Genomic DNA, 15,831 nt, shown 5'->3' with positions numbered 1-15,831 from the left:
AACTTAATTCTACCTTGAATAGTTTATTGTGATAACTTTATTATTTGCACTCCCATTTTATGCCACATGCCAATGAGCCTATTAATCATATAACCTTTCCTCTCTGCTTTTTGCTTTTGTGTTGTATCGTGTATATAAAAAATAAAAAATACCAAAAAAATAATAAAAAAAGATTAAAAATCTAAAAACTTACAAAAAAATTATGTATTCTTAAGTTTTCTAAGTTATTTCTCGCTATCCCTAATCTTTCTCCAGCCATGTGGCTCCCTCTAGTGCGCATCAAGTTTACTACTTATGCAATTTTCCTATTTCTGCTTATTTTTATGTAATTCTGATGAGGAGGTACATGGTTTTGAACGATAAGCACTCCATAATTTTTAATCATTGGCACTGGCTGTGTTTTTTATCTATATACAAAAAATAAATGTCTAAAAGTATTCATATTCCAAAAGATAAATATTCAGTAATGTTTGCATTAAGAATTACTGATTTGATATTCAGCTAAACCCAGAAATGTGGAATTTATTTATTCAGGACTTAAAAGCTTATGCGGAAGCCTACGTTGTTCTTTCTTCAAAATAGACGTTGTTCTTTGTTGACGTGTTGATTTTTTTGTATTGCTTTAAATTAATACTATAGGTTTCTGTAACACTTCACTTAACCTTATTTCATATTTATTTCTGAATTTATTTTTGTTTGATATTCCATCCTATATTTGTTATAAAATTTCTTTTGAAATTTATTTGAATTCATATTTTTCACAAAGGTATCTCTCATCTAAATAATTGCTGAGTGCTTTGCCATAATCATTTAATTGGAACTCATTTTCAATTTTATTTCTAATGCAGTTTTTATATCTATCTTTATATCTATATTTTCTTTTATATTATATATCTATATTTTCTTGTTGATTAAAACACGTACACTTTATTCTTCATCGATCCCATAATGGCTAGGTTTACCATAATATTTTTTGCTCAAACCAGAAGAATTTTGAGAAAATACTCGCACAGAAAATAAAACCTAAAAAGCAACTACTAAGAAAAAAGGAAAATAAAGAAGGATTGAAAAGCCTAAATAAAGTTCTTAACAAAAAATAACAATGAGTTAAAATAAATTTTTAGTAACTCAATATATTATTCATTAGTATTTACCATTAGTGCCTAGTGTTTATTATCACTAGTGTGAACTGTTAATTCAACCAGTTTACCTCTTTCTTAAAAAAAAAAAAAAAAAAAAAAAAAAAAAAAAATATATATATATATATATATATATATATATATATATATTATATATATATATATATATATATATATATATATGATGCTCATAATTGACAATATTCTTTTGATTGCTCCCAAAACCATAAATATTTCATTTCAATACAATTTTTTATCATCTCTTCAAAATTCTCTTGTGGAATAAAATATCAAGTATTTTGTCAATAGTTGGAAGTAGCGAAAGAAAATGGGTGTTGTTTATGTTGAGGAACTTTTTAGTCTACATGTACAAATTCACAAAAATCTTTTAGTTTAGTGACTCAAATTTATAAAAAATAATCACATAACATAAGACACAAGTAAGCCGATAAGTCAGGGCTAACTCTAGCTGTGACAATATTTAACAGAACAACATTAATCGCCAATCTTATGATACATCGCCAATAGTGTATAACAGATGCCAGCCTATTATGCTAGTGAATCATATCACTGCGCATGCATTCTCAAACCCTGTAGAACGGAGACGCTACTGCTAATGAGCACAAAGCAAGCTCAATGCTGTTATTTGGATGTTCTTTAGTTATTTCGTTCATCTTGTCCTGAATTGTGTGAGTAGACTGCCTTCGGGAAATAGGTTTAGAAATTAAAGTCTTTTGTTATGTTTGCGGGAAAGGTGAAATACTCGCGTACGTTTCAAAAATCGTACACATTTGACTTTCCTTCCATTATTTCCTCAAGGAAATGTAATAAATTTGTGATGTGTACCATCTGTCGTTGCGATTTTTCGATTTCGCATGGTGGAAAGGCGAGTGTTTTCAAACATGTGTACACAAAAACACAAGGTCAATATGAGTTGTTTCGAAAAAAAAGTTAAATTTTTCTTTGGAAACAAAGGACCAAAATGTTATTAATGCAGAATGTCTATTCTCTGCCTTTTTACTGGAGCACAACTTGCAACTGAATGCATCGGATCACGCTGCAGCTTTATTTAGAAAAATGTTTCCCGATAGTGAAAACGCTAAGAAATACTCTAGTGCAAGGACCAAAATGGGTGCAATTGTTAAGGAAATGGGTTTGAAAAGTAAATCTTCAGTTATTGATTGCATTAAAACAGCTTCGTTCTGCCTCTCTACGGATCTATATTGATTCAAACCTATCCGATTGTTGGTTCTGTTTTTAAACCAGAGTCTTCAGAAATTGAGTGCAATTTATTTTCTGTTCCCACTTAAGAAGGACATTCGACAGGCTTTAATATAGCACAACTAATTATTAAAACATTAAAAGAAAATGCAGTCCTTCTGGATAATGGCTTAGCACTTGGCGCCGATAATGTACCAGTAATGGTAGGCTTGAAGACTGGTGTTGCAGGCATATTAAGAAAGGAAAATTTACATTTGCAGATTATGAGATGCACCTGTCACCTCTTAAATTTAGCAGCTGAAAAAAGGGGCAGCTTCTTTACTAGTAAATGTGGATGAACACATTGTTCATATTTATTATTATCTTGAAAGGAGTTCTAAAAGGAAAGAAAAATTGAAACAATTCCAACAGCTGCATAATACTGAAATGAGAAAAATTTTAAAACGTGTGTACATGCTGGCTGTTTTTAAATAAATGCTTATCTAGAATCCTTGATAATGGAACCCACTTCTTTCATTTTTTAAAGAAGAAGTAAATGTTTCAAGAGTTAGGATAAAAGGCTCTATTGAAAGTTATAAAATACCTAAAGTAAATGGAGATGTAGATACTTCATCCATTGTTAAAAATAGGTTTGAGAAGAATAAAGTAATTTCTGCACCATTCAGCAATTCAACTGGCAGTTTTCAAAATAATGCTGCAAAATATAAGCGTAAATCTGATACAAATTTCACTCAAAATAAAAAAAAATTGCTCAACACACGAAACATTTTCCGATTACCTGAAGTTTGTCTTGTGAAGAACGAATATTTATTATTTTTTCTTTGGACATTAACAAAGCTTTTTGCCTTTTTTTTACAATTCATTTTGCCATCATTCTATGTTCTTAACACAGTTCTACAAAGCAGAATTCCATTAATTCATGTTTTGCAATCAATGATTTATGATTTGTTTAAATACAGTTTATCAGAGTTTGTAAAACCAGTCTGTGTTTTGTCTTGTAATTCTATATATGATGTGATTTATGGTGAAATAGAAAATCAGAAGAGAGATGAAGATTTGGTAATAAGAGCTGCAACTACAAAAGTAGTGGAAGAACTTTCAGAAGAAGACAAAAATAAGTTTTATCTTCATGTTAGAAATTACTTCTGTCGAGTATGTGATTACATACTACATAAATTTCCAGCCAACGATGAAGTGATTTTCCATATAAGGTACTTTTTGAACAGATTTCCTGTGTTACTTCATTTAGTCATGAAAGATGATGATATTGATGTTGCCACTGATATATTGCAGTCACAATTTTGCAGTTTACCATTAGAAAACTTGGATGAAGTTATAAAATCAGCTAGGATTGGCACCCAGTGGAGTTTAATTGGAAAACTGAAAGGTGATGATGGAATTTTAAAATATAGTCAACTGTCTAGAATTATATTGGCCATCTTGACAGTTCTCCATAGTAATGCAGAGTGTGAGAGGATTTTCAGTGTTGTTGTGAAAACAAGGACTAAATTTAGATCTAATATTAGTGATGACACATTAGAAAACTTTTAAAACTTTTATTAGTGAAAGCAGGCTTATGTGGCAATTGCTATGAACAAAATTCTAAAGTTTCTTTCTTAACAAAAGCAAAATCTGACATTTGTACGAAAACTGATTAGTTTTTTTTTTTTTTTTGTTGTTTTGTTTTGTTTTCTTTTCTTAAATGATGCAAGTAATAAAAATGTTTGTTATGTGTAAGGTATTTTTGTGTTGCATGCATTTAAGAATTAGTAACTATTTAAAGTTAATTCATTATTAAAAACTATATTTTTATCATTTAAAAAGTCTTTTTAACATTGTGAAAACATTTCACATTGTGTCTCCTGATTTCTTAAAAAAAAAAATCTCCTGATTTTTTAGTGTCATAGGTTGGCAAGTATGTAGTTGCATTACGACATTGGAATAAGCATTTGTATATTAATGGCAAAGTTTCCATGCTAACGCTAGTCTCATCTTCAGAGCCATGTTTTCATTTTCTTTGGCTTAGAACTCGTTATTAATTGTAGTATTTCATCTCGATGTAAACTGTTTCTAATGTGGCTTAAATCAATTTCCTTGTCATTATAAATATCAAGAATGCACATCAAATAGTTTTCTGGCTGCAGTTTTTTAATTGTGACTCCCTTTTACAGTTAATCTACCTTGCCTCATAAATATCTGTGTCTATGACAGCTTGTAAAAACATTCATTTTCTGTGATAACACAAATATTTGATTTATAGGAAGAACCATCAATTTCGAATTCACCTTCAAATCTCCCTACAAGTTTAATTTTCCCATTGCCAAGTCCTGTTAATGGCACATTTGCTGGGTTAAGTTTATTAGAGGAACTTATCTTCTTATGTACTTCTTCTGGAATTAATGTTACTATACCACCAGTATCTATTAAAGTGTCAATTTGCAAATTATATGAATTAACAGTTTTGTGTATTTTTTTTATTAGTCTGAGCAACTGGGGTAACAGTTTTGGGATCTTGGCTATTTTTAGGAGGTGTTTTAGAACACGTTATGATTTTATGTCCAAAAAAGCACTTACATCCGTTACTTTTGTTTTACACGATTTAGATTTAAGATCTACACTTTTATAATTATAACATCTTGATCCACCATTATATCATGTACCCTTACTAGGTATAACACAGGCTTTATTGTGTGTGTTGGTACTTGAATAACCCTTAGGCTTTGTATCTGGAGCATGAATTTTCTCATAAATTTTTAATTTCTCTTTAAATTCAGAAATAGTTTTAAGACTGATATAGAAATATAAGACCGACATAGATTCTGTTGCTACTTGGATCAGGTATCCCATTAATTACATAATCAAGAATGGATGAATCATCAATAGAAAAACGACTGGCTATTTTTCGCACTGCAAAATACTCAAAGGGATTTATTTGGTTTTAAATTTTGTATTTGTAACAAATTATGAGTTCATGCACTATTTATTTTAAAATGTAATTCAGATAAAAGATTTTCTTTTAATTTGTTCCATGATATAAAACCTCTCAGTGAATAAATATGTTAGCAGAATCAGTAAGCCATTTTTTAGTAAACACAATCTTTTGTTATTCAGATAACTGAGATAATTTAAAAGATTCTTCTAGATCACAAATAAGTGATTCAACTGCTTAAGTGAAAATTATTATTCAGATAACTGAGATAATTTAAAAGATTCTTCTAGATCACAAATAAGTAATTCAACTGGATATGCATTAGTTCATTAAGTTCCGAAATAATTTCTAACATGTCACGAAAATGTAGTGAAATATTAGTAAACATCATAATATTTTGATCTACTAGATTATTTACGACAGATGATTCTGACTTAACAGAATTAACATTGCCATCATTATCAGAATCATAAACACTTCTGTTTTTGGATAACTCATTGTCCGCAAGTTTGAAGACTTTTTCAATATTAAATCACTGTTTTTATCAGCATTTGGCTCATAATTAAGATGCAAAAAATTACACATAGAAATTAAATTGCTTGCAGATGATGTCAGAAGTAGTTTTTATTTTGTTTGAACTACAATGAAATCAGATGAAAACTAGAAATGTTATGCAATCTAGATGTATTTTTTCCTATCAGCTACAGTTCCAAATACAATTTGAAGGAAAAGTTTAATAGATTTTGCGGAAACAGTTCTGAAGGATACAGAAATTCTACGAATGGAATGAAGTGAGTAATTTTGATAAACGATACAGCAATCCAGTATTCTTACAAGTAACAATGTGAAAACTAATCATTCGAAACAGACTTACTGCATGAAATTTATTCCAACATCATGATCATTGCGTCCAAAAAAAATTGTTTTGTGTAATTTGTTGAAATCTGCAAGTCTTCATTTTTAGAAGATTGTTAACTTAAAAAAAAAAAAAAAAAAAAAAAAAAAAAAATGCTTAGTACATTTTAAATAATTTTAATTGAATAGCCATCAATGAGAATCAATGATTTTTTGGCTGAGATTTTCACGGTCCATTGTCTTTGTGTGTGCTAGACTGAAATCGACTTGCTGGAATTATAAAATGTATATTTACCTCAAAAGAATAAAGCTTTGTAAAACATTTGTTTTAAAAAATAAAGATAACTAGGATTAAAATGAAAAATTGCTACTTCACCAATGAGTATGAACCAGAAAGAAATGATAATCTTACATTGATGAAATTAACAAGGCATACTTTGATTATCATTAAATACTGGATAATTTAATCAACCAGTACAATAATTTCATGTTTTTCTGTTTAATCTTTGCCATGGTAAAAGTACGTATTGCGAGAAATTTGGTTATTGTCCTGTGAAAGATGGTTTTTTAGCTTTTGCCTTATTTGATTATAGCAAAACACTCGAGGGCTATTTGCCTAAGAGAAGGGATGCTCTTTGTAGAGGACTTTCTAAGAGAAATTGGCTCGTATATATATTACACTTGGGGAAATCCATGAAAACACCTATGCAATGACACAGGATTTGAAGGATTTGAACAGGATTTTTGACAGGATTTGAACCCTAGATTGAACTACCAGTGTTCAGCGGCTTTACTGCTTGGCTGTAGGTGGGCTATCCCATGAGTGAATAAATTTCTTAGAGTGAGACTAGTCATAATTGTATTGCATAGACATAAATATAATTTCAGAAAGCTATATAATATTTTATTTTATGTTAATTTAAGTAGTCTCTTTGAAAACACACTGCTTCTGCCGTTCATTTTGTGGCTTATATGTATTCATTTCTTTTGATAATCATTTGTTTTACTTATAAATCTAAAAGTAAATGGCTGAGAAAGTTGCGTATAAAATTAAACCTGATTTATTCATGCTAACATGTAAACACCTTATTGAAAAAGTGTTAATATTTAAAATGACTAGATTTGAAGTTTCTGCTGTAGTCACATAAATATGAATATCATTGCAAACAAAGAAATTAGTTTTTTACTGCTGTAACATTTTAAGTTAGACTGACACTCAGAAAAATATTATGTATATATATATATATATATATATATATATATATATATATATATATATATATATACACTCATGTCCATAAATTAAGGATAATTTGGAGTCACACGGAAATCAAACTCTAAAATAAATATATCACCTGTAAAATCACTACACACATCTTCAAGAATTATATGCAAATTTCAGGAAGTAACCAGATGACACCGATGGTACGTCACAATGACGAGAGTGTAAGAGAGTGATATATAAGGAATACAGGCAAAGAAGTAAAATTGTTCGCAGGCACTTTATAAACATTTCAGTGCAATAACCGAATAGTTATGACACAAAGGACACATTTGGATGGTTTTTTAAGTGGTAGAATTATCGGCCATCTGGAATGTGGGCGTACCCAACTGGAAGTGTCAGACGAACTTGGAATTGCCCAGAGTGTCATCTCCAGGCTTTGGCAACGATTCCAAGATGATGGTAATGTGAGTAGACGTTACAGCACAGGTCGCCCCAAAGTTACAACGCCGAATGAAGACCGCTATTTGGCAGTTACTGCCAAAAGGAACAGGCAGAGCACAGCCTCAGACCTGTCTCGTCAGCTCTCTTCAGCCATTGGTATGACAATTTCAAGATAGACCGTGTACAGACGCTTAGGGCAGATTGGTCTATATGCTTGTAAACCTGTCAGATGCATTCCATTTACTGCAACTCACTGTCGCCTGCGGTTAGCCTGGAGTAGAGAGCATGCATTGTGGACACCGCAACAGTGGGCTTGTGTGATGTTTTCCGACGAGTCCAGGTTTAGCTTGCAGTCTGATTCTCGCCGGACTTTCATAGGGAGAGTCCAGGTACCCGTTACCACCAAGAAAACACCATTGAACGACACTGTTACGGTGGTGCAGGAGTGCTCTTTTGGGGTGGAATTATTCTGGGTTCCAGAACTGACCTGCATGTTCAAATTGGAACCATGACAAGCCAAATCTATCAGGACGTCATTTTGGAACAACATCTACGTTTGTTTTGGGGTGCCATGTGCACACAATTTGTGTTTATGGATGACAACGTCCGACCTCACCGTGCAAACATCGTAAGCGAATGCCTTCAATCGGAGGATATCACCCGTATGGACTGGCTAGCATTCTCACCGGACTTGAATCCAGTAGAGCACGTGTGGAACATGCTTAGCTGACGAGTTGCAGCCCGCAACCTCCTCCTACATGTCTACCAAAACTTCGGAGAGCATTGCTTTATGAGTGGTGTAATATCCCCCAAGATCAGATCGATAATTTGATACTCAGCATGCCTAGGCATGTACGGACTGTATTGCATTGTCTGGGAGACATACAATGTATTACCAAGCATACCAACCATGTAATATTGGTTTTTTGTAAATAGGTTATTTTTGTAATTTGCTCCAGGGAGAAAAAATCGCTAATTTTTTTAATAATATCAAACATATAGCATCTTTTTTTGCTCTTTATCTTTTGTTTAATAAGCTTTACAAATAAGTCAAATTTGTTTTGCTTCTAACTCTTCCTTTGCCTGATTTTGCATTATCCTTAATTTATGGACATGAGTGTATATTAAAATTAAAATGCTGCTGTAATATTATTATTTATGCTGTATACTTAAAATTAAAAAGCAACAACTAAGTTCCTTTTCAAGGAAGCAGAATGTATTAATTCTTGGAAAAGCATTTGGCACTTACTGGTTATACACATTCCCTCATCAAAAAGTCACAAAAGTATTCACCAGTATGTCACCAAAATAATTATGTGGAAATCCATTGTTTCAACCAAAAAGTATTCACATGGCAATCCAGGTATGGCATATAACACATGTGTGTTTTGGCCAGTGTGCAATACCATTGTTGTACAAGTTTGTGCATTTCTCTGATATTTTTTAAATGAAAACAGATCACACTAAAATGGAGGAAAAACAGTGAAAAAAAAAAGGGGGTTTTATTACTAATGTTTCTTGCTTTTTAAATTTCATTGATTAATTGCTGTTGTGTGGAATTCTTAGTGTATTGCCCTTTTGAAAATCAACGTTGCCTTTCATGCATTAGCTTAAAGGATATTTAGTTACCAGTGAGTACTCATATTCTTTAAAAGGTGCCAATGACTTTTTTACTTTTCTATGCGTTGGGGGGGGATTCCGTTTCTTTGTCTTCTATATGTGTGATTCAGAACTAAACAGCTTCTTTCTAAAATTTGAAAACTGGATATTGGTTCTTTCCCCAACAGGAAGCAATTGTAAACTAGCACAAAAGAATTAAATTTTTTCTTGCCACTCTTTTAAAAGTGATAATTCTGAAGTATTTATTTCTTGTACTCATAGTGTCTATAACATGTAGATTACAATGTCTTACAATGCAAAGTACAGAAGAAAATAAAATCTGTAAGTGTCTTTTCAAACAATAATACAATAACCTGTTTTTAAAACTTTCAGCCATCTAGGCGCAGCAGTGCAATTGTAGGAGATACAACTGCAAGTCCTTCGTTTGCTAATGCTGATATGGCATTTGGTAAAAGAAATTGTGTGTCAGATAGTTTGGACCTTAACTACAAGCAAGGTTCACAGTATAGAAGTTCACCTTTCAATTTAATTATTTCTCCTTTGGCTTTGAACTTTGAGAGTACAGAAATGCTAGAGGTTTCAGCTAAAGAAAACTGTAATGAAGGTAACTTTTTTAATAAAAAATTATTAAAAATATTTAGTTTTGATATTAGAAATGCTTGAAGTGTTTACTTATTTTTTGTATTATTATGTTATGTTAGATACCCTGGCATTTATCATACATGCTGGATGATAAATACACAATCTCCAGAGTATTGCTATTCAGCATGACATAAATTCATGAGTTTATCTTCAAAATTTCTGCTGTTTAGCTTGAGTTAAATGAGCAAATTAATGACTTAAAAGTGTTAAACTTGTTTCTTAATAATATTTATTTTATTTTAATTATATATCCCATTGATGTAACTTAAAATACACTTCATATTAGATATTTTTGAATTTTGGTGAAAATTTGTAGCATTAGTATAAATCATTAGGTGGTCAACTTCTGCACATACAGTGATTTTCATTACAGCATTTAGTTTGTTAAGCTATAATAAATTAAAGCTTAACAAACTAAATGATTTAAAAACATGAAACATGTTTCTTAATAATATGTATTTTATTTTAAAATAATGTATCTAACTGATATAATTTAAAATGTATAATATTTTTTAACATTTGTAACATTACGGTAAATCAGCAGGCAGCTAACTTCCGCAAGTACCATGATGAATTTAAAATGTGTACTGAATTTTGGATTGCACAGTATATTAAATCAGTTCTGATGAATATACTGTAAAAAAATATTCATTGTGTCTATATTAATTATGTCAATATACAGTATGTCAGGGTTCATACGGTCCTTAAGAGTCCTTAAAAGTCCTTAGGTTTTTTTTGGAATCGATTTTTGGTCCTTAAAAGTCCTTATTTTTGTATAAATAAGGTATTATTATTTGATATAAATTAGCCAGAATGTTTGCAAAGGCTCAATTAAAAAGATGCACAAATATTTGAGTATTGTTGCTACTAAATGTAGATGTTTTACAGCTTTTAATTTGTAGTTACCGTAATATCATTAAAAAATTTTTTAAACAAATATTTTTTTTAATAAATTTAAGTGTGGCCATATAAATCTATATTTACTAACTATCTAATTAATTACTTGTAACTGACTAATTTAATTATTTGTAACTAACCGCCCACCCTTAAATGTTATCTCTGCATATTAAAGTGAGTTATTGCCTTTCATTAATCTTTACTATGGTCTCAAGATGCAGTACTAAAATGTAAAAAATAATGTAAAACGTAATTCTTTGAATCTAGTAAGAATTAATATAAACTTAATTCTTTGCATCCTAAAATAATACAAAACTACTTACACCTCTGGTTCTTTAGTAGCTTCTTGCAACCTTAAAATATATTAACTGAGTTACAAGTTAATATATTTTAACTAATAAACTCTACACGAAGGTACGACACTAAGTGCGTCAAACAGGCAGAGCACAACTAACTTTCAAAACTTGCCAACCGTGCCTACATCAGGCTTTCAGGTTTGTTCTGATCAGCAGGCCTCTCTTTAGGCAAGCAGCAGTGGTGGCAACAGCCAGTCTTCTGTAACGAATCATGCTGATTATGATTTTACTTCTCATTTTAATCTATGCCATTTGACATAAAAACTGCTTGCTATTTACTAAACCTCTAAACTGAGCAACTACGTGACAAAATAAGACATAAGAGAAAAAATCAGCATAAAGCTAGATTAGTAAAATGTAAAGGAAATGTCACTAATCTTTTTAAAAATATGTCCAACTGTTATAAGGGTAAAATATTTAGTACTACCTAATGAATTTTATAAAGTTGATTTTATTCTCAAATTTGTTTATAATTATGTTTAATAATAATGACTACTTGTAGATCTATTTTATTCTTAGGATGGTATCACTAAAGTAAAGTTTAAGCATATCTGATTCTTTAATTGAGTTTATTCAATTCTCATTTCTTAATGGGTTCTTAACTTTTTTTCATTAATGGTCCTTAAAATTCCTTAAAAGTACTTAATTTCCATGTGCAGAAATATGTACCAACCCTGTATGTCCATAAAAGTCCTTTATTTTCACGATTTTTGGCTATAGGAATGTGCAGCGAAATCTTAGATTGCGAGTGACTGGGTTTGTGTTTTACAACACAAACAAAATTTTACATGACTGATGAGTGAGCACTTTCTTGTAATATGAACAGAATGCTTTGTGTGTAGAATATCTTGTGATTACAACTGAGCCTGTGGTTCTTGTTTGTCTTGCTGTATGATTGTGGGTAACTATTGCCACACTGATCAGTGGCCAGTAATGCTAGCTGCCATATTGTGAGGCATGGGTTTGGATCAGAGAATACATGGGTGCTTTTAAGTGTATAATACCTGTGTGACTTGAAGTACTTAAAATGCTGGTCCTCTCGAGTGGTTTACCTGTAGGGAGAGGGGTGGGAGATCCATTCCTTGGGATATACTCCATTAAAATTGAGACAGAACTGTACTATTAGTGCAGTGGGACTATATCTGGGAGAACATTTAGTGAAGTTCTTGTGTACTGCCCACTTCTTAATGTCCTATGAATTATTGCATTTTGTATTCAGTCTCAGTGTGAATTACTTGTATAGTCAGTATTTATGTACGTGCTAATGTACACTAATCGAATCAACGAATGGCACTGCCTATGCATCTAACTATGAATCTAACGACGTATATGTAAATGCCACATCTAAATTTCTACAAGCGATAGTTCAGTTATAATTCTATGATCAAATACTCAATCTAGTTTTAAAAGAATTTAATAAAACACTAAACAAATTAATCTAATCTAGAATCGAATCTAATGTTACATCTCATGAGCAGCGCTCAAACTGTGTCATAACAAATTGAAAGTCAAGTTCTCACTGTTGCCATTCCGAGGCAGAGAAAAGTTTATTTCTAATCAAACCGGAACATCGGCAGAGTGTAAGTTTCTAGTCAAACTGGAGCATCCTAGCCCCCGTTGGACGATTGTCCAACATCATTTGGAAATGAGAGTGTACTGATATTGCAGACGGCTCGACGAAAGATTCCATCTGAAGTTCTGACGTCTATGACTCGTACTACTCCATTTGGACCAGGAAAGGTCTCTTCAATGCGAGCTAGTGTCCACTTCATGGGTGTGTTGTTTTTATCCTTTAACAAGACTAGTTGTCCTGCCTTGAGATTGGATTTCACTTGATTCCATTTTGAACGGTTCTGCAAATGATTAAGATATTCCAAGCTCCAGCAGTTCCAGAAATGAGCTCTAAGTTTTTGAATTAAGGTCCATCTAGAAGACAAGGTCAAAGAATCTACAGAATCATTCGGTTCTGTTATTGACAAAAGTGGAGCTCCTATTAGGAAATGACCTGGAGTCAAAGGCTGAAGATCTGTTGGATCAGCTGAAATAGGTAACAGAGGTCGAGAGTTCAAGCAAGCTTCTATTTGTGTAATTAATGTATACAGCTCTTCAAAGCTCAAAATTGTCATTTTCGGGACCTTTGTCAAAATTCTCTTCATTGATTTTGTATTAGCCTCCCATAATCCGCCAAAATGTGGGAAAGAATAAAGAATAAATCTCCATGTCCTTCTTCGGTATGACACTTCTTCGGTAAAGCGCTGATAAGGATCCGATCTGCAAATTCTAATGAGTTTATCAAGAACATTCTTCGTTCCCGTGAAGTTCGTAGCATTATCATTCCAAACAATGGATGGTTTGGATCGTCTGGCAATAAACCTTCTAAGACATGTTAGAAATGCTTCGGTAAACAAATCCGGTACCTTCTAGATGAATAGCCTTTGTACTAAAGCAAATAAATATCGCAATGTATGTTTTTAAAGTAACTCTAGATTTTTTCAAATTAGGCTTGGTGATAACTGGACCTGCAAAGTCCAGTCCTATTTTTTCGATTGGTCTAGTTATTACAACTCTATCTCTAGGTAAGTCTCCCATCATTTGGTTTATGGTTTAATTCCTTGTCCGAAAGCACGTCATGCATTTTCTTATAACGCGTCTAACTCTATCTTGTTCGGAAGGTATCCAATATAATTGTCTAATAAGAGAAAGTGTTTGTTGAATGCCTGAATGAAGAGATTTTTTTATGATAATAATTTATGAGTAATTCAGTGAAATGATGTCTTATGGGTAAAAGAAGTTAATGTTTCTGGTCTTCTGAAATATTGGAGAAATGTAGTCTCCCACCAACTCGTAAAAGTTTATCTTCATCAAGAAATACATTTAAGGATAAAACCTTACTATTAATTGGAACTGATCGTTTCGACTGCAAGCACTTAATTTCAGGTTGAAATTCAGAATGTTGCGCACATTTGACTAGCACCTTTGTTGCATTCTGTAATTCATAAGCACTCAAAAATCTTTTCTTAATGGTGGATTGGTTCTACAGTTGTTCGCAAACCTTAAACACTACACAGTAGTTCTAATCAATTTGTTAAATGACGAATACTTTTTAATGAATTCGTTCTCAATGGAATTTCCACCTGTGACTGTTGAGTTCACTTCAGTTCCCCTTCGAAGTTCAAGCTCTTCATTATATTTGAAATCTCTTACTGATTCTGCAAGTTTAGGCCACAAATCGATGCTCTGTAATAGCCACTTAGGTCTATGCCACCACATGTCACTATTTCGTAGTTTAGACAATGTTATTCCTTTTGTGGAATTTGTCTTCGTTCCTCTGGTCAGCATATCAGCCGGATTTTCATCTCCAGGGCAATAATTTTAGGACTTGGGTGATGTTTTCTCTCGTATTTCCATTACTCGATGTTGGATGAATGGCTTTCATTTATTTAATCACCCTTTATCCAATGTAACGTAATAGAAGAGTCTGACCAAAAATATACATTCATCTGGAGTCTTTTCTCTAACTGTTCTTTCACATTTGAGGCTAATCTTGCTCCGATGAGCGCCCCCATCAGCTCTAATCTTGGAAGGGATAGCTTCTTCAGTGGAGCTACTCTGGTTTTAGAAATTACAAAACTACTTCTTATTACACTGTCTGTCGTGACGTATCGCAGATGTATCACAGCTCGATATGCCTTCTGACTTGCATCGGTAAAGCAGTGCATTTAAATATCTCTCAATTCGGACTTGTTAGTCTTTTGGAAGTAATGTCGCGGAATGTTTACATCCTGAATCGCTGACAGTTCATTCGTCCATTTTTTCATTCTGTTTTTTGTTCATTTGTCCATTTTTTCATTTCTGAAACTCCAATGGTAGCGGATCATCCCAATCTACCCCAAGTTGCCAAATTTGCTGCATTAGTATTTTTGCCTTAATAGTGAATGGACTTATGAATCCAATGGGATTGTAAAGCTTTCCAATGGTTTTAGAAACTTCTCTTTTTGTCATTAACCTTCTTTTCCCTTGAGCTTCATTAGTTAGATTTTGTGATTCTATTTTCAGAAGGTCTTCAATTCTATTTATATCCCAATACCTTCTGTTCCAGAACTTTCTCGATTTCACCATTTTCGTATTCGTCAAAAACTTCCTGCAGATTTGCACAATTTGTTTTCCATTTTCGCATATTGAAACCAGCAGCCTTCAATATATATCTAATATCTTTATATATGAGTTTAGCTTCATTTTCGTCTTCATACCCACCTATTAAATTGTCTATGGATAAACATTTGTTCAATAGTTTAACTGCTTTCTGATTTGTTTCTTTAAAGGTATCTATGTGGTGTTTGATAGTAGCGGCAAGCAAAAATGGGCTGGATGTAGCTCCAAACAAAACGTCAGTCATCCTAAGTATTTTCGTGTTAGGTTTCCTATCCTTATCTGTAAGGTTATTTGCTCACAAAAATCTTACAGCATCCCTATCTTCAGGTGACAGAGAAATCTGGAGAAAGGCCT

General features: G+C 32.3%; 1 protein-coding gene across 2 annotated transcripts in view; it reads left to right on the top strand.

Moving 5' to 3' along the window:
- The window catches only part of gwl (serine/threonine-protein kinase greatwall), a 110,503-nt gene that overhangs the window by 37,425 nt on the left and 57,247 nt on the right, over window positions 1-15,831 (top strand). For both annotated transcript variants that reach the window (XM_085810866.1, XM_085810865.1), the window contains exon 8: window positions 9,803-10,034. In XM_085810866.1, coding sequence (XP_085666992.1) covers window positions 9,803-10,034 — 232 coding nt within the window. The remainder of the gene's footprint in view (window positions 1-9,802; window positions 10,035-15,831) is intronic.

The sequence above is a fragment of the Stegodyphus dumicola genome, chromosome 2, assembly GCF_044657685.1.
Source record: "Stegodyphus dumicola isolate Sdum_Otavi_A_Nest chromosome 2, ASM4465768v1".
NCBI classification, from domain to species: domain Eukaryota; kingdom Metazoa; phylum Arthropoda; class Arachnida; order Araneae; family Eresidae; genus Stegodyphus; species Stegodyphus dumicola.
Note: the sequence above shows the minus strand (reverse complement) of the source record. Positions and strands in the feature narration are given on the sequence as shown.